At 40.0% G+C, this 19,634-nt stretch overlaps 1 protein-coding gene across 5 annotated transcripts in view; it reads left to right on the forward strand.

Annotated features, from left to right (window-relative positions):
• The window catches only part of chl1b (cell adhesion molecule L1-like b), a 68,356-nt gene that overhangs the window by 28,103 nt on the left and 20,619 nt on the right, over nt 1-19,634 (forward strand). For 4 of the 5 annotated variants that reach the window (XM_069165738.1, XM_069165820.1, XM_069165497.1 and 1 more), the window contains exons 2-12: nt 8,174-8,358; nt 11,042-11,059; nt 11,915-12,023; nt 12,202-12,392; nt 13,080-13,202; nt 13,751-13,921; nt 14,211-14,237; nt 14,366-14,477; nt 14,676-14,857; nt 17,080-17,211; nt 18,596-18,736. In XM_069165738.1, the coding sequence (XP_069021839.1) occupies nt 8,256-8,358; nt 11,042-11,059; nt 11,915-12,023; nt 12,202-12,392; nt 13,080-13,202; nt 13,751-13,921; nt 14,211-14,237; nt 14,366-14,477; nt 14,676-14,857; nt 17,080-17,211; nt 18,596-18,736 (1,309 nt within the window). In that variant the 5' untranslated portion in view covers nt 8,174-8,255. The remainder of the gene's footprint in view (nt 1-8,173; nt 8,359-11,041; nt 11,060-11,914; nt 12,024-12,201; nt 12,393-13,079; nt 13,203-13,750; nt 13,922-14,210; nt 14,238-14,365; nt 14,478-14,675; nt 14,858-17,079; nt 17,212-18,595; nt 18,737-19,634) is intronic. The other variant, XM_069165656.1, reaches the window with a different exon arrangement.

The following is a 19,634-nucleotide window of genomic DNA, read 5'->3' on the forward strand; positions in this document are numbered from 1 at the left end:
TCTGATTTGACTTTATTGACTAACAAGTAAAGGTCAATAATATTGCACATGCAATGATTAGAGTAATGATACGTGATAGTTAATCAGTGTGAGTCTTTAGTCATATTTAAGGGCTCACAGTTCACTATTTTAACTTCAACAAGCCTCAAAATTCCCCAGAGACTAGACAGACACAATACACCATGTCAGGGTGATGTCCAGAGCACTCACTAAACAAATATAGACTGTATCCACACTCACTTCAGTTCATTCTGTCCTTTGCTTCTTGCCAAGGCAAATTTACATCAATCTGTCTCCAAACAAATGCAGGGATGACTTTTAAACTGACCTCCAGGTGCATCACTGTGGACCTTCAATTATTCCATTCACTAAGCATGTGGTCCATTCAGGAATAGTGTTTTTCTTGGAAGCTTATCGCTTTCTTTGGTTTAGTGTCTTGAAAAAAGTGTGTCAAAGGCAGGTTATCCTGAAAGTACAGAGAATGTTAGCTCCAAGTGTTACTCGTAGCTATCAGTTGAAATATGATGCAAATTTGTGTCTGAGATGTTCAGGTTGCAACATTGATATTTGGACAGACATTTTTTGCATTTATCCAAACAACTCTTTTGAAATTGCTGCTAATGGTTGACAGACACATAACATTTCTTAAGAATCAACAGTAGATTTATTGGTGAAATTTCTTTGTTCTTGCAAATGGAGCAGCCAATGTAAATATTGAGATTCTGTCGTGTCAAATTTAAAGATTTGAAATGATGTGTCTCTGGGCTTCAGTTTATTCCATACGGTATGTCTCAACACAACCTTGCCTCGACCCTATTAAGCAACGAAGAGGCGCAGGAACTGGGCCACATATTCGACAGCTGTGTCAAACAGCTTACCCGGAGTAACACGTTCTAGTATTGGACAGGAAATTCAAATTTTAAATTTGAGTGAGCAGAGAACCTCTCATTTCACAGGCTGAAATTATAATTTTGACTTCATGAATATGAGAGACCTGAAGGGATTAAAAAAAAGGATGAAGCAGCAAAGGTTTGTAAAAATGTTGTTTTCCTGCCTCCAGGGGGACATCAAAAATTCTTGGTTGTTGGCAGAAATAAATTGCTTCGGGGTCTGATGGAGGTGAGGATTTGGGATATAAGAGCCATCGATCATGTCTTGCCGTGGAATAGTTTCGTCTGGGGAAATTGCCAGCATCAGTCAGACGAAGTGGATGAATGTGGAGAGAAGCACGCTGTGTTAGTTCACACAAAATAATATTCCAGTCCCCTGCACTACCGACTTGTGAATTCATCTCTCTGCTGGCTACTCAGCGAGGATCACACGCTAATGTGATTATTGTCCTGGGCAAGGGGTACTCCTGTGGGACTTCAAAGAGAGCAGATCAGAGGGAAATGAAAAAAAGAAGAAGCTGTAAGCTGTGATGCAGACAGGTGCAGTGCACTTCTTGAAACCTTTTCTTTTGCTTTAAACATATTACCTGGTTCAGAGTGAGAACTCTGTCAGCATCTGGCATGTACGTAGCACATACATTCTGCATGATTTATTAGCGTGTCATGTGACATGCTCTGGTGATCAGTTTAAGTGTTTTAATCAACATAAATCACGCTACTGCTTTTAATTAAAAGTCATAATCCGACGCAAAAATAAAGGTTAGCTTCTACTGCATACGAAGACACTGAAGGGTTTGTTCCATACAGTTAATGATTCCTATTTTGCAGTGTAGGCACTCTAAATAAATATTTGGGGACAACTTTGGCCCTCACTGTCTCAAAAACAGGGGCGAGGAGGGGCACTTTTTAAAAACAATAGCCTAGTTAGTATTAAAGTAATGGTTTTAATGTGAAATGAGCCCAAATTAAAATGCATACAATAATCACCAATTTGTGCCAACAGGAGTAAACAAAAAGCAAAGTGTGCAGTCATCCTTATGTGTTTCGAAAGCCATCTATATGTATGAAAGCAGGATATAAATTGATAGATAGATTCAAAACTTAATCACTGCAAGTGTAGGATCGCCTCGTCTCCGCCCAGTTATGTACACACATGGTGTAAGCAACAGTGCTGTTTGTGTGTTAGAGATGGAAATCGAAATTAAAGTAAAATAAAATAATGTCTCAGTGTAGAATCAGGATAATGGCCCAAACTTTTAAATACAATTCATTTTTCACAATTTTATAACCTGACGTTCCAGACCCAAACTTACTACATGAATGCATGGGTCTGAGTGTGCTCCATAAGGAATCATTTGCAGTTGTTGCATCCTGCTGGGCGTAGACCTCGGGTTCATTTTAAACTGTTGGAGCAGCTTCAACCAATTGGTACACGCCAAAACACTCCCACTGCTGCCACTACCATTTAGAAAAGGACGATCGATTTTAACGTCAACGCACTTAACCACCGACTCTGGTCGCTGATTGGTCCGCACTTTGGAGTCCCTGAGCAAATAATGTGAGCAGGGTTTTCCAGACTCTAATTGCAGTGAAAACTGAAGCTGTCTGCAATTGTCTGGCATGGCCAGGCTAGCAATTGTTGCCCATGCATCACAGTTTGTAGGGGCATTCTGCGATTTTATGGAGCATGTTTGTTTCTTGCCTCTCTTAAATTCCTATGCTTCTATTTCCTTTGAATATTATGAGCAGAATCTTATTTCCCCCCTCCCTAGACAAACTTCTTTCGGACAAACAAAAAAAAGCAGCTAATTCGAGGCTGGGGAACTCTTTATGCTGTTTTGTTCACGTGGAAAAAAAAACCTCTGAAAAATGGATACTACCAACAAGATAAAAACCTCAAGTGGTTGAAAACCTCTTCAGCTCTTTGTTTTCTATTTCGTCATATTAACTAGATCATGTGCCCCGATGTCTACTGCCAGCTGGTGACATGATCATCCTGCTGTAGCTCTGTATGGAGCCACGTAAGGCTCTGCAGGGTCACCGCAGGTTATATGTAGTCCCCATGCCCCCCTCTCTCACTGGTCATGGGAGTTCATGCAGGGTCACGAAGGTCAGCCATCATTAGTTCAGACACAACACTGGGGTCACACATCCCACAGTTCATCCGTGCAGCCGCTTTATATCTGTCTCCAACTGAGCCTCATTCCTCCACACCTGAGAGCCTTTCCTCATTCCTCCACCCTCCTCTATCCTCACCCTGTCGCTCCTTCGCCCAGCTGAACTCCCAGTGCCCCTCAGCCTGTGAAAGCTGTAGACCACCTTACATATTAATGGTGTGGTAATTGAACTGTCATGCTTTCAGAAGTGCAGTGAAATCGAGCCAAATCTCAATTAGACAAGCATATTATCGTATATATTGCTCCCACTTCCTAATCTCATTTAGCGCCTTGTTTCTGTTTCTTCTCTCCTCACTAATATTTCAATAATAGATGAATTGCACGGCTGAGCTTTTAGAAGAATACTGATAGAGCTTATCGTTGCCATAGGTTAGAATACAAGAGGAGCAGAGCGTGGAGGGAAAAACAACATCTCTAAACAGAGGAAAATGCATCTCTACATTAAAAAAAAACAAAAAAAAAAGTTTCTACAGGCTTGTTTTTCCCCCAAAAAAACTACACAGTGTGAGAGATTTGCAAGCCAAATGAGCAGCTGATTGGACAAAAAGTACAAATCGACGACTGAAAAAAACTGCAACTCATTACACACATCAGAAGCAATGCGAGTCAATTGCCGCTTAAGTGTTAATCAGCTCGGCCGTTGTCTTAATTGTTCTTGAATGATCAAATGGGAATCAGTGTGGAGGCATTATCGGGAGTGTGAGAGGGGAGTGTGGAGCCCCTGTCTTCCCGTCGCAGGTCTTTAGCAAAGAGAATATTTTAATCCAGCCTGACAAGACGAGGATCTTCTTAATCCTATTACAGGCTTGCACATTAAACTACAGTAGGCCCACACTTCTTTGCCTCTCTCTTGCCTTTGTGTGAGAAAGGAGCAGATGGTGCCAGCGCCACAGCCTACTGTAGTGAACTTTGAATGGCTGGGCTTGGACCCCACCTCGTTACTGAACAACACATCCACAAGTGTGGAGAATGCTCTAGGAAACAGCTCGCTGGTGTGCTACTTTTAATTGGACTACTTAAACGTTACTTACAGTTTGTGATACTTGTTTTACATACTGCATTTGACATTTGTTTACAGATTTGAGGTGTAAAGTGACACCATATGGCTAAACTGTAGGAGTCAAGAAACAGACAGACAGAGCTTGCCAGTTGTACTGTGGAGGTGTGCCAGTATTGTTTCTTACTGAAAGTCAGCGAAAGCTACGCAGTGATGCAGTATACAGTACTATAATGTGAAGAAGAGCTCTTGGAATTAACATGCCAACATAAGAATGTTGGGTTGAGGAAGGTTCTGGCTGATAGAAACAGTACAAATACTGGTTGCCATTAAGACTTTCCTCGATGAGAAAATTAGAAATATAGTGTGGATGGCATCACACGAACAGATAATAAGGGACACTTTTTGAAGTGAAAGCACATGGGGGATGGTACAGTCAGCCAAAGACAACGCAAGCTCAACAGCTATCTTTATAAGCAAAGAGCTTCCGTGGATAAATGACACAAGCAGACGTCGGCAGTGTGGATCAGACAGTTAAGATATGGGGCGTGGCTACATATGTCTGACACGAAACATAGAGGGAATATAAACCGTTCTTTAAGCCAAAATCTTGTGACAACAAATTAGCGGAAATACCACACACTAAATGTGTCACATGAAGCATCGCCATCCAATATAACACACAGTGTCTAAGATGACAGCAATTAGACTGAGGCAACCTTTGGATCAGGCAAAACATGCAATTTGAAGACGTTATTATTTCCTTGTTGAAATAGCAAAAGCATGCATGCCGGGCTGATTGACCAAATTAAAGAAATGTTGATTATTTTCCTTATTGACTCATTTCCCATTACTAGTTGTGAAATGTCAACAAATAGGGGAATGATCTGATCAAATACCTGTTTCCACCGTGATATCTGTAAATGTCCAACCAACAGTCCAAAACCGTTTTCACTGAGTTGTGACAATGAAAACGCAACAGTTCCTCTGTTTGGAGAAGCTGAGAGCAAAGAAGTTTTGGCAATGTTTTACCATTTTTGACTGAAACAACGAACTGATTATCACAATTAATGTTGTTTTCTATTCATTGCCACATTGCTCCATGAAAAAAAAAAAAAAAGTTTTGAACTCAGTGTTTAGCTCATGACAAGATGTGGGGAAATTGGGACTTTGGAAACCAGGTCTGAAGCGTTTATTGTCGCCGATGCATTAAAGATGTGAAAAATTAGGTTACCATGCCTTTGTTTAAAACTGGTCCACATTCAGAAGTGATTTGGTCTTGTTGACAAGGAGAAAGTTTCTCAGCGTGCTCTACATCTGTCACTCAGAGAGGGCTTTAAAGTACAGAGGCAGATCTCTTTTGGCCCACATCGCTTCGTTTCCCTCCGTGTACCCCCTCCACCTCAGAGCTTCTGTCCCCTCTGAGTCTTGGCTAAGGAAGGTTAGGGTTCACACTGGCCTTCCCACAGCGAGCAGCTTTTAACCTCCCGCCAGCTCCATCAATCTCAGGCCGGTGAGATCGCTCCTGAAAGGGGCGGGGATTAAGAACAGCCTGCCGTCTGTAAATCAGTGGAGCTTGAAGGGGAGGCCCCATTCTCCTCTGCAGCATATAGGTCCAATAGGCATCGCACCCCATGAGTTCAATGTAGACATCATCACCCGCAGCAGTTAAGCTCTAAGGGGACCTCCCTCAACCAGATGGCTGACTTGGTTTTCAATAAATGTTTAAAGAGGGGAGAACAAATTAAATCAGAAGGCAAATGATCAGGCACAGTTTGAACAAAGTGTAATCCATCTAAGGAGTTGTTAGCTTGGTAAAGGATTTTGGCCAGCAGAACAAGACAATGAGAACACATTCTCCTCTGGGGATTGTAACCCTCCACCCTCTCATCTTAACCAGGCCAATCTAAACAACAAAGCACAAGCCAATTAGTGCAAAGCAAAGCCCTTACCTTTTGATTTCAATGTGTTCAGCAACATAAATCACCAAGTTTGGGAAAATGAGAGACAAAGGAAAGCCTAAGGCATTTCTCCAGATGACTTATAACTTTGACATTCAAATCTTCAGCTGGAAATAAAGTCAATAGGCGTGAATTGTGATTGAATGGGGTTCAAGTCTATCATACATAGCACGTGGTGTCTCAAACCTTGGCGGTGATGCTGTGTGTGGGAGGGGCCAAAAAGGTCAGCATTGAGTCACAGTTAATACCATTAGGGCCAGGCATGGTTGAAAAGTTCAGAGTGCAGGTTCATCTGGAAACAGAGAGAAGGAAATAGTCTCTTTTGTTTTGTGGTCAATTATTCAAGTACAACTCTCGAACAGGAGTTTGACCTCAGAGTTGCTCATTGAATTTGTAAAGGCAGCAAGAAGATTAGAAAAGAGCAGCAGTTGGACTCATTGTTAAGAAGCTATTTTAAAGACATTGCACGGCTGGTTGATCTCTTGCAAGTCACTGTACAGCTCATATCTTGATTACTTGTGCTTAACAACACATACCTGCCTCCTTTGACAATAATTGGATTTCCTATCAACACAAGTACAGTAATTAGCAATTATTGGACTTCGTCCTTGTGATGCCCTTTGCATGTTAAGCCCTTTCTGTTTTGCTCGAGTGCCACTAAGACTCCCTGTAGACCAGGGGTGTCAAACATACGGCCCGCGGGCCGGATCCGGCCCGCCAGGGGGTCCAGCTCGGCCCGCCGGATGACTTTGCTGAGTGTGAAAATTACAGAAAGACATAAATTGCATTTCTATGAGAACATGGAGGTTTATGAGTACGAGTGTTTTGTAATTTTTTTTTTAATCGATCCAGTAATTGCTTCAAAAACAGCGTAAATGCGATGTCTGCTCCGGAGGAAGAAGCGCTCGTTTGACGTCAAACGCGTCACAAAGCGAGGGAATCTGCAGAGGAGAGCCCAGGCAGATAAACAGTGGGCTGATGTCTTGAGTTTTTGCTCTTTATGTTTCTAGTTTATTGTAGAAAGACCTTAAAATAGGGTTTATCATCCAAAAACCTTCACCAATGATTTAAACGTAGAGAAATGTTGTCGTTATGTATGCGTTATTATGCTATGATTTTACTGGTCTGGCCCACTTGAGATCAAAGTGGGCAGTATGTGGCCCCTTAACTAAAATGAGTTTGACACCCCTGCTGTAGACCTATAATTTCACATTTCTCTTAAACTCTATTGTTTCTATTTTGTTATTATGGCTCATGTTAGCTGTCGAGCTAATTACTTTGGCATGACCTGCTGAGCTCGGTCACAGCCAACACACAGAGGACTAATGAACTGGCAGCCCAAAGGGTTTACAGAACACTGCTCTTAGACATAAGAATTCCCGTACATTTCTCTTTTCCATCCCCTCGTTCTGCACTCTGGACCGATCACGAGGTCATTATGGTTTAAGACTCTGGTTTGTTAGCTGGAAAATGATCCAGTGCTCTGGACTCTGCGGCCTGCCAGTGTTGGAGTGCAGACAGCTTACTCTGTCTGACTGTTAACTACATATGCTTTTTATGTCTCACACCCCTCAGGCAGCACTATGTGCTGCAATAATAGATACAATTGTTGCTGCATTCTTAATCTCTTTGAGTCATTGTTATCAGGAACATGCAGCCACAGATCATAACAGCACAGTGATTAAATCGGCCAAACACTGATGGTAATGTTGATGATGATTTCAATCTTGGCTTGGTTTTGGAATAAATGTATTTTTCCTTCTGTAATGTTGAACATCTGCCATGCGTTAATATATCCACAGGCTGCCTCATTTGTTTATTTCTTTCTTTTCATTGTCGCATTAAATATACACTTTGTGCTGCACACTTCTACAGACTACACAACAATCCGAGTCCCAGGAGAAGGGGATGATAGGAGACTCTAATGTGAATATTTCTTTGTCACAGCAAAATTTGTTCTAGTGCAGAACAAGAGTTCCCGCTGATGCAAATAAAAATGTGCGCAGCGCCTGGCTATGCCTGACTGAGCAGAGAGCAGTCGTGTTCCCGGTCATGGGGGATTTGTTGTTTATTGGGTTTGCCTTTGCCTTTCTGTCTGCCAACGTGGGTGGATTCATGGGGCCTTCTCCGTCTGTGCTGCCTTCACAGGTACCGCATCGTCAGAGGAATGAACTGAGGACGTTGAGGAGAGCACTTGTTTGTTGTGAACACCTGAGATCTCAGTGAAACCATGAGGTTGCAGAGGAGCCCAGGACTGCTCGCCGTCGTGGCCGTGGTCACCACCTGTATTTGTGCCTTTCATTCGACTGCAGCCATTGACATCCCACTGGAAGGTGAGTCCTGATTGTAACTTTAGCATAGCACCAGTTCACCGCACATTCTTACAAAGGATGCGGGTTGTGACACAGCTGCGTCAGGTGCTTCTCAAAAACTGTTTTCATCGGGACTGCTTCCATCATGGAAAACCGCCATCTTGAAACAAACTGTGGATTATCCAGCTAAACAAAGAGATTGTTTCTGACAAAATTACTTTTATGTTTTTAACTGTAATGTTATGAGCACCGCATACACAATTTTGCATAAATCTCAGAGAAAGTTATCAAAAACCAAAACTGCCTGAATAGTTGTAGAGGTACATTTAAGGGGTCTAAGAAGATATCGGGGTTGTTTTTTTTCATAGTTTTGGTGAGCATTGGACATTTTTGTCAGGAGTATTAAAAAGCATAACTACTCTCATTGACCTTGAGAAAACAAGTTTTAGTAAACTTAAAGCAGCTATAATAGAGTACATTATGTCAAATGTAAATGTGAAAGCAATGTAAAACTGAGAAAAGTAGTGATACATTTACAGATAATTATTTGCTGATTCTGAAACTCCACCTGACGTTACGGAGCTTTAAAGTGACTTTCAGCTCATCTTAAAGGTGTCCAGGTGCAACTCCACTGTTGTGGTTCTCTCTCACTGCACTTTAGTGTCTTTTTCGAAAGCAGCAGGTAGCTGTTTGGCGTGAACGAGCTTTTAAAAACCAACTGTAAACTAACTGCTCTTTTATTTTTATTTTTTTTAGTACACTATGAATGTGTCTCAATTCGCATGCTTCTTTTAGTTCACTTAAATGTAGTCCTCTTACTTGTCTGGTGTGTGAATTTAGATATTCTACTGTTATCTCAAATCACATTGTCTGGATTTACACATATTTACGCTGTGTTCTAAATGGCGTGTTTGTGCACTAACACTCACTATTTTGAGTGCATTCACACTGTCAGTAAAGAAACATGCAGTGCACTACAAGTACCAGGATGATGCACTCAAAACGGTCCAAAAAAGAAGTGTGAAACGCTGGACACTTTCCACCCTAAACGGTCACCATCTTGGCTACGTAGAGGAAGGGGCGGGGCGCAAAGAATTTTCAAATTAAAGCCTCCGAGGAAGCTGCAGCTGTTCCTGAACATTGAACTAAAGTGTTTATTTTTCACTGCTGCTGCTGGACAGAAGAATCAGTGTGTTTATTGAGTGTGTTAAACTAAGGACAAAAAAACACAAGGATTTCTGGATAAAATAATTAAAGTTGTAGATATTTTGGTTTGTGATGTATTCACATGGTGAGGTCATTTACAGTCAGTGCAGAACAGCAGTGTGAAGATTGAAACTACCCTGTCAACATTCCTGCACTACACAAGGAAGAGTCCTCTTGTGGAAGAGCACTATTTATTAGTGTATGTATGTCATTTGACAAAGGGGAAGTTTCCAGCATTCTATACTTTATACTTTTTGACTGATATGCATACACAATCCTGGTACTCACAGTGCACTGCATGTTTCCATACTTGACAGTGTGTACACACTTATACACTCCAAATTGCAAGTGTAAGTATGTGATTTTAGACGCAGCCGTAGAATAAGGATTTGAAGAGTTTTAACCCTCAGACAATGCATGCAGGGACATCTAATACAAAGCTGCTCATGTCTCTTTTAAGAAACTAAAAATGGTGAATTTAGTGAGCACTCAACCGTAAACATTCAAATCATGAAGTCATTTTTAGACTTCATGTCATGCGAAGTCATGTTTATTTGTCCCGATATCGTTGTTGAGAAGAAAACAAGGAGATGTAATGGACTTGAAATCAGTATATGGTAAAAGGTTAGCGGACTCTGCTAAATTAAAAAATTTCCCCTCGGGGATTAATAAAGTATATACCTACCTACCTACCTAAATTGTTGCATAATGGTTTACAATTTATTACAAATCAGTTTAATTCTGACATAATTCACTGACACTTGAAGGTTTAGTGTGATTAGTGTGATTAGTGCCTTACTGGCAGAAATAGAACATTACATTCATAATCATGTTTCTATTGGTGTATGAAACTAATGTTATGTTTCCGTTACCTTAGAATCGCACAAGCTACTGCAAAAAATATATGTATATATATATATGTATATATATATATATATATATATATGTGTGTAAATACTATGTTATTGTTTTTGCTCATTGACAGAAAACTTGCCCTTGAAGTGCTTTTATCATATACACAAAAAAAGTAGAATAATTTAGAGGGAAATAAATAACACCGTAGAGAACTGTTACAATTGTCAAGTATTCTGTGAAATGAATATATTTACAACTATTATCTTGTTTGAATCAGGTTGCTTTTGTGTTGGATCTGCGTTTGTATCCCTGTTTCCTTGGAAACACATATCAAACCTCTCCCTTTAAATTATTCAGAAAAATCTCTTAAGGGTTTGATAAAGAACAGTTCAAACAGGTTTTCTTAAAAGGAAAACACATTTTTCAGGCTCACTGTCAGAGAAAATCTTTTTAGTTCTGTCTTCTGTTTTGCATTACTCGTGTGTGTGTGTGTGTGTGTGTGTGTGTGTGTGTGTGTGTGTGTGTGTGTGTGTGTTTAAACGGCTGCATGTATGGAGAGTACTTGTGACTAGAAAGGATTATTCCCAAACTGCTGACTGTTTTTGTTTTGTTTATTTTCCCCCTGCTGCCATGGATTATATAGTCTTAGGTCACATAAACAGTAAGTTCACTCTGTTATATTGTAGCTGGTATTAGTGGCGTCCTCCTGGCTTGCTCTTGAGCTCAGTGGCAGCTTTACTTACAGCCATGCAGAATGTGTTGGTTCTGAATCTCATGTGTCATCAGTCATGACTCCATAATGCTGCTATTTTAGCTCATAGGGTTTATGGCATTTGCTTTTCCTTCACGCCTAATCATACTATTAACGCCATGTTGTAGCCATCCTCACCATGTCACAACTGTCCTCAAGACCATATGACACCAAATTACTTTTATGCCAGAACAAAACCAGTCAAACAAAATGATTAATTTAAATGGCAAATTATCAACTTTATTTGTAGAATTGAGAGTTTTACAGATATTTAGACTGACATTGTTATCAATAATCAATGTTTTGGATAGAACTCTTCATATTGAACATTAAATATTAGACACTATTTTACAGACCTGGGGGTCAAGACCACCTAAATAGTCCCAAGTTGAATTTGAATGGTCACAGGGTACTTCTTTTCAGATGCCAAAGATTGGGTTTAATTGGGTTTATTTAAAATTTCCTTAAATACAAATCAAAACATTATTGCGATCTTTATTTAAATGTGTTATCTAAATACAACACATAAGTCAACATTATATACAATTATTTCCACTAAATGTTGTTTTGTATTAAAATCTTTCAAATAAACAATCTGAAAAGTTCAAAGCCATAAAACCTGGGATGGTTGTTAGTCACGAGCAAAATAAGCTGGGAACCTTGGCTGTAGTATCGTGCTGAAAATGACATACTTCTGAGTAGGTTTCTGTATTGATGCCTGCATTGTGCCTCATTTTCATGCTTGTTTGTTTGTTTGTGGCCCAGTTGAGCAGATGCCCACCATCACGGCTCAGTCGCCCAGCTCCCTCATCGCTTTCCCTTTTGATGAGAGCTTCTCCATGACGTGTGAAGCCAAAGGGAATCCCGAGCCAGAGTGAGTACTGAGCCTTGCGTCACTGCTAGCTTGTTTAACATCCAAACATACACCAATAACAAACAACAGTTTATCATCATGTTGCATTTGGGTGATTTGGTTTTGAACTCTGGAAAATGAGCTTGCTGCAGTCTGAGCTGAGGGACTCGACATTTCAATACTGGTTTTCTTTATGTAGATTCCGATGGACGAAGAATGGCCTGGAATTCTTCCCCTTTCTAGACCCCCGCCTGATGAAAGAAGAGAGTTCTGGGACCTTTGAGATACCCAATAATGGGAACCTTACAGAGTACCAGGGAACCTATCGTTGTTATGCCTCAAACAAACTAGGGATCGCCATATCAACGGAGATTGAGTTCATTGTGCCCAGTGAGTAACCTGCATCTGTGTGTGTGTGTGTGTGTGTGTGTGTGTGTGTGTGTGTGTGTGTGTGTGTGTGTGTGTGTGTGTGTGTGTGTGTGTGTGTGTGTGAGAGGGGGTGAGAGAGGGGGTGAGAGGAGGAGAGAGGGGTGCTCTATTACAGTGCTTTCAAAGTGATTCAGGACTGTGAGCCCCTTGTAATGACTGCACCTCTCCATTGTGAGCTTTACATTGTACTGGACGTGGCAGAAAGTCATTGGGGCTCCCGAGCACTCCACCGCTCGCAGCATCCCATCTGTAACTCTGTACCAGAAAATGCATCAAATGATCCGCCATCATTTCCTTTGCTACATTTTTCATTTTCTTCACAAGTACAGTCTATAAATTCTAAAAGAAAATGTACTCAACAGGGGACTTTGACCAAATTTGGCTGGGTTTCAACTGCTCAGCAGTAGTAACAGGCCACGCACAATAGTATGGGTGATGTCTGTTTTGTATCTGCAGGCCAAGAAGAGTGAAAAAAATACCACAGGCTTAAATATACTGAATGATACAGAGCTCAGAAAACAAATGGTCCACATAAAGTCCATGAATGATATTACTGCCACCTTCTGGAGGAGAGGAACATTGCAAAATATATTTAATTCATTCATGTTGATTTTATTTACTCACAGTAGGTTGTTTTGTTTCCACTAGATGTTCCAAAATTCCCAAAAGAGACACTTGATCCTGTTATGGTGGAGGAAGGACAGCCGTTTACTTTAAAATGTGACCCACCCAACGGTATACCTCCTCTACAGATCTACTGGATGACTATCAGTAAGTAATAACTCTTATTTATAATAAACTGAAAGTGTTTCACTGTTACAACTTAAATTCACTTGTTATGCTGTATTTTTGACTATTTGGACAGCATAATACATAAGTTATTATATCAAGCTTAAAAAGTTCACCTCCTGAAATAATGAACCGCTAAACATCACTGATCTGTGGGTGGGTCAGTCATTACAAACTCCTGTTGTGCACATAAACACTTCTCAAAGCTTTAGAACTTCATTTTAAATTAAATTAGAGAGCTAACATTCCCTGGGGCACTAAGTATGTCAGGCTGAACTCTGGGAAAATTGTTAATTATTAGGTGTTGGTTTTAGATGTTTAACTCTTATATAGCTTAATGAAGAGCTGGAAAGCCAATACAGAATATGTAGTCAAGGATACTGTGAAACAATGTTGTTTTAAACATATAGGTACCTCACAGCAGCCGTGGAAGACACATCGATATTTACTATGCATGAATGCCTAATCACAATTTTTACTGGTGTAGATTGTGGGGCTGGACATTCATACCATTATCTTCCTGTGTTCAGACCTCCAGCACATTGAGCAGGATGAGAGGGTGTCCATGGGCCTAAATGGAGACCTCTATTTCTCTCATGCTGTGGAGAAGGACAGCAGGAGAGACTACTGCTGCTTCGCCGCCTTCCCAAGAATACGAACCATCGTTCAGAAGAATGCCATGTCTGTCATCGTCAACACAAGTAGGTGTCAGCGTCTTTGTCGTCGCTCGTGCATCGTTTGACTCTCAAACCAGCATGATGCAAACTTTGATTTGTTTTCTGAGAGCTTATCATTTCCAACATGTTCAGTGATTCACAGCAGCACTTCAAAAGCCATCCTAGTGTCATGCTGTCTTGTTTATGTTCATCTCCTTGGTTTTATGTCGTGGTTTTGATCTTGGTGATGTTTGTCATGATGCATCAACATTGTCCTCATTTTCAATGTGTCTTTTTTGTTTTTTGTTTTTTGTCTCATCCACCTCCATTTCAGCAACAAGTGACATGAGCTCTGAAAGTGGTAAGTTTTACGTTTTTGGAGAGCATTTTTGCGCATGTATAAACAGCTATGTGTACTAGGCAGGTGAGTCGCTATGGATGTATGTTACTGATTTCTACCCTTCCAATTCTTTGTTGTACTTTTCTTAGCCAATGCAATTCTGGAGAGAAGACCCTCTCTTCTGACGCCCTCTGGTGCCAGATCAGAGAAACAGCTGGTCAAAGGGGAGGACTTGAAACTGGAGTGTATTGCTGAAGGATTGTGAGTAATATTGTCATCAACTTTAATATTGTTTAAAGAATTTCACTCCAAATCTTATTTTAGCATACTGTGTAAACCATTTCCTTTCAACTAAAGCTGGTGTACTCATTTTTTAAAACGACTCCATTGTGATATTTAGTCACGTATGGGCAACATGCAACTAAATCTAGACTCACCGTTTTATCGGCTATCTGTCAGTCCAACTCCACAGGTCGAGTGGGTGAAGATTGGCCATCAACTTCCTGTTAAGGCGAAACTGGAGAATCATGGGAAATTGCTAATTGTACCGAGAGCCGAACAGGAAGACATCGGGAAGTACATGTGCAAGGCAAAGAACACACATGGAGAAGTTGTCCATTACTTCACTGTGACAGTCGAAGGTAACACCAGCATACAGTAATGTTATCAAACATTTTTGAAACAATATGATAGATGCTATTTAATAAATAGACCAATCTCAGACTGATCTCTCCTGAGCAGCAGCTCTAAAAACAAAGTATATTGTGCTTCTTGAAGAGGTGGAAGTATTCAGGTTCTTGTAAAACAATGTGAAAGTTGTACATTAACACATTAGCTGACAAAAATGTAACAAGCAAAGTATTGTAGTATTAGTAAAAGTACTTATTCTAAATAAAGATGTGCCTTGTCACTGATAGACAATTTTACATGTTTTTTTTTAATCTAATAGTTACTACTACAATGGCGTATTAGATCTAAATTAAGAACAAAAAAAGGAGGAAAGAAAATGTTGGGGCATTTCTAGACTGAATTGACATTTTAAGCTTAAAGTCAAACTTTTGAGGATGAATAATATGACTAGCTTTCGTGCAAACATAAGCTATTCTCTTTTAGCATATAAACATAGAGTTGTAATAAGTATTGGGACTTTGAAAACGTGCCAAAAATGGTGTTTGTTCAGAAGAAGAAACCACACAAACTAAGAAGTAGCCCCATTTGTTTAAACTGAAAAAGACAGATGCAGTTGTATTGACAGTTACACCTGCACACAATACAAAAATGATAAGTTGTATCACAAGACGCAAAAAGACGATTTATTAAGTTGTCCCAATGCGCTATAGTATGTTGATATCAGTTGTTGTATTGGTAATTTTAGTCACTACCTTGTGTGGATGGAACACGACAGAACAAACAAAAGCAAGAGCAAACTACTCTATCACGTCCATTACATGCTTGGGAGGATTACTGGAGGAATGTGTGCTAACAGAGGCACAGAAAATGGGAAACTGATTGCAGGTGTAACCATCAATAGACCTGCTTCAATACATCAATACCTCTTCATCTGTCTATTTCAGTTTACAAAAATGTGGCCACTTATTTCAAGTGTGCGTGGTTTATCCTTCTGAACAGATGCAGTGCCTTTGAATACCTAAAGCTTATCACCACACTGTCTATATGCCCTAAAAGATAAATAATATCCTTGTTTACTGAAGCTGATTTTGATTTCAACTTTGTTCTCAATATTTCAAATGTATTTTATTTATTTACTTTTATTTGAAATAATTGTTCCTTTAGTGCCCCTAATACTACTTGTGCGTTAAATAATATTGATGCATGAGTATAGTAATAGTATAGTACAATTGTTGAATCTGAACTTAATCTGATCTATTATTTTATATATATATAAACAAGGCTCTGATACACTTCTGACTTTGGGCTTTTGTCTATTCTTTGTTCTTTTTAATAAAATATTTGACACTAATTATTTTGGACTTCAAATTCTTAGTTAGACTAACAATGAAATGCAGTTAAACTGTGAACAACTAACAGATATCTGACATCCATCTAGATACTGGATTTAAGCCAAAAATATTTAATCTTTAACAGTTTGTTGATCTTTAATAGCTGCATTTCTAAGCTAATCATAAGTTTTGTCTAAAAAAAAAAAAAAATCATAGCAGTCAGATACTTATTAAAGTAAAAGTAAAAATGCAGTGTTACCCTCTGAATTGTTTTGGAGCAGAAGTACGAAGTAGCATGAAATTGTAATATACAAGTGAGGTACAGGTAACTCTAAATTGTACAGTACTTGTGTACAAGTAAATGTACTTTGTTACTTTGCACCACCGACTGAGCACATTGCAGTTGTAGATGTTATGTGAATTAAAAGAAATGAGCCTGATTATGCACATTGCTGTGGTTGCAATGCTATTCTGGATCATCATATAACCTTTGACACACTAACAGCTTGTGCAGGTGTTACTGTTTAATTAGATAATCTGTAAATACTTTCAGTTTGAATTATTTTATGGCTCTCTGTCGTGCTCTATGTTATGCTGAATATTATGTCATCTGTGTGTGTGGTGGTTTATGTGACAAAACAACTCCAAAGCAATCTACATTAGAAGATTACATCTAATACATGTTTTGTGCTGAGAGTGATTCTGGTGAGACAGTAGGCAGCTGAAGAGCCTTTTGTACGTCCTGGGTAGTGAACAGCATTATTTAATTGTGAATAATACATATTGCATAACTGTTCCTGTGATGGTGTCCTCCCTCTGTAAGCGCTTAGTGTCCTCCTTGTACTGACACTCGTCAGTTTGATAACATCATGCTGTGTATGTGTGTGTTTGTGTGCTCCCAGAGCCTCCAGAGTGGGTGTTTGAGCCAGAGAGTCAGCTCAGTATGATCGGCTCAGATGTGCTCATCAAGTGCTCTGCCAGCGGGACTCCTCAGCCGACGATGACATGGAGGATAAACGGCGCACCTCTGCAGGGTCAGTCCCGCAGCCCCACTAGAGACTCACTTCACTGTCTAAAAGCTTACTACTAGCTAGTCATGAGTTTTAATACAACATATAACATGAGGAGAAGGTGTCCAAAAGTCGATGATGAAGGTCAAACACTCACTTTCAATTAAAAATATATTTACTGGGACAGCAAACATGCAATCCAAGACAAAATAAGACAATTACAACACTCTGTGTAACCAGGTTGCCACTCATGACGATAGCTGTAGAGGCAAACCGTGAATGATTCACTGTGACTGCGAACAGGAATAGTTTACAGTTCATAATCTGGTAGACACTGATACAGTGCAACATGAATAAGTGCAACCTTTCGGAGATTAACTTTTTTAACCGTTGACAACAATCGGACTCTCAGGAAGTTTAGATTGTTATGAAAACATAATTCAACAAGTAATTCAAAAAAAGGAGAGATCATTTGGAGTGAAATTCTTTTACTGAATTCGTGACAGTTATACATTTTGGAGATTGGGCTCCAATGATGAGAGGCCACTTCATAGAGTGATGTCCCAAATGGATGGAGGAGATAGGACAGGACCCCTGGAGCCTAGACGCTGGAGGTGATGGAGCAGAATACGCATATTTAAATGTTTTATTTATGTACTCAACAATTCCCACATAAGCGGTAGCTGGGAGGAAAAACTACTTTTCAACAGGAATAAACCTCAGACAAAACAAGGCTCAGACTTGGACGGTCATCTGCCTTGAACAGTAGGGGGGGAGGTAGGTGCGGAGATGACAGATGAGGTGGTGATGGGGAGGAAGAGGGTTGCTCATCAGGACGTCTGAAAGACAAACTGACAGGATGAATGATATTTAAAAAAAAACAGCGACAAGAGACTGATCAGCTCAAGCAACGCATGCAGAGAGATCATTGGTCAGGTATGGTGATGACAAGATTATAAATGAGTGACTTGAAAGCATGGGAAGTGATGAAGAAAATAGAACAGTAGGAAAAGCACACCCACAGAGGAATAAAATTGTAACATGAGGGAACAGATCCTCCTTATTAAATTTACGCATGAGCTTCATCAATCATCTATAATATGCCAAAACAGAGTGGAGATGACAGAACCGCTGGTAGCCAGTTACGTTTAAAAAGGGGGTCATGTTGGTGAGGTTGGGGAAATCCAGTTATGTTTAACAGTTGGTGATGATCTGAAATAGAGCTGGGCAAAAAGGAAAAACAAAACAAAAATCACAATATTTTTTCACAGGATATTGATATTGTGACAATATTGTAGGGATGACCATATCCAAAATCGCATATCTTACGACTATACATGATTGCTATATTTCCCAACCCTAATCTATAACTTTTGTTTTCACTGAGTCTATCTTTGGTCTATTACAGAGTTCCCAGCTGCCAACAGGAGGACATTTGATGATACCATAGTTTTACATAATGCCAAAGCTTCTGACAGCGCAGTCTATCAGTGCGAAGCCTCCAACAAACACGGCACCCTTCTGTCTAATGCAAACATCATGATTATGAGTAAGTACAACAGCTTTTATTTCTGTGAGCCTCAGTTTTCATCACTTCTCTTTCCCCATCAGGTTCTTCTCAAGTACATGAAAACACAATCTACACACAGTGTTTGTGAGTAAGTGTCAGACTTCGCAGAGTCACTGGGAAGCTGCTGACTGATGTGTCAAGCTTGAGAGCTGGCACTGATGCCGGCATATGCCCATAAAGCAGTGAGGAGCCCAGGGAAGTAGAGCTGTCTACAAGCTGTACTCCTTCATTCAGGCTAGCGGTTCTCCCTGCGGAGCAACAAGCCCCGTTCCCTGCCATTTATATGCTAACAAGTTCTCCCTCAATTCCATACTGATTTCAGTGCCATAAGACAAACATGTGCTGCTTTACAAATGCAGATAAAAAAAAAAACCAAAAGACAGCGTGTTGCTTTCCGTCACTCTGCGCAAACGCAAAGAGTTTGTTCGCTGGTGACACAGGAGTTAATAAAGCTGTACAGTCTCTGAATGCTAAGTCCCAGTTGCTGTCCTTGTAAACAATTAGGAGAGACAGGCTATTTTAATGGAAGGCTTTGGCTACAACTGATAAGGTACACGTGCTCGGCTAACTCATTATTCCATTGTTTTCTGCTTTGATTTCGTTTGCATATTTGCACATTTCTGACAACTTGACAGCCGAATCATTTTTTAACAAAATGGAGCTCACAATTAACGCACAGGTAAGGCAACAGTGTTGTCACCTCATTTAACCCACAATTATCTGCCTCATTCCAGTCCTGTTCTATCAGGTTTTAAAACTGCAAACCAAATCTCACTCAGTGCTGCTTTTGACTAGTAATTAAGAGCCACATGTTGTTTCCTTCACAGTGGAATATCCGCACTTTGCTTTTCTAACGATGTCAGAATGATGCTTGGAT

Source organism: Embiotoca jacksoni, unplaced genomic scaffold (assembly GCF_022577435.1).
Source record: "Embiotoca jacksoni isolate LCO1_2020_lvr unplaced genomic scaffold, fEmbJac1.0.p SCAF_1, whole genome shotgun sequence".
Taxonomy (NCBI): Eukaryota; Metazoa; Chordata; class Actinopteri; family Embiotocidae; genus Embiotoca; species Embiotoca jacksoni.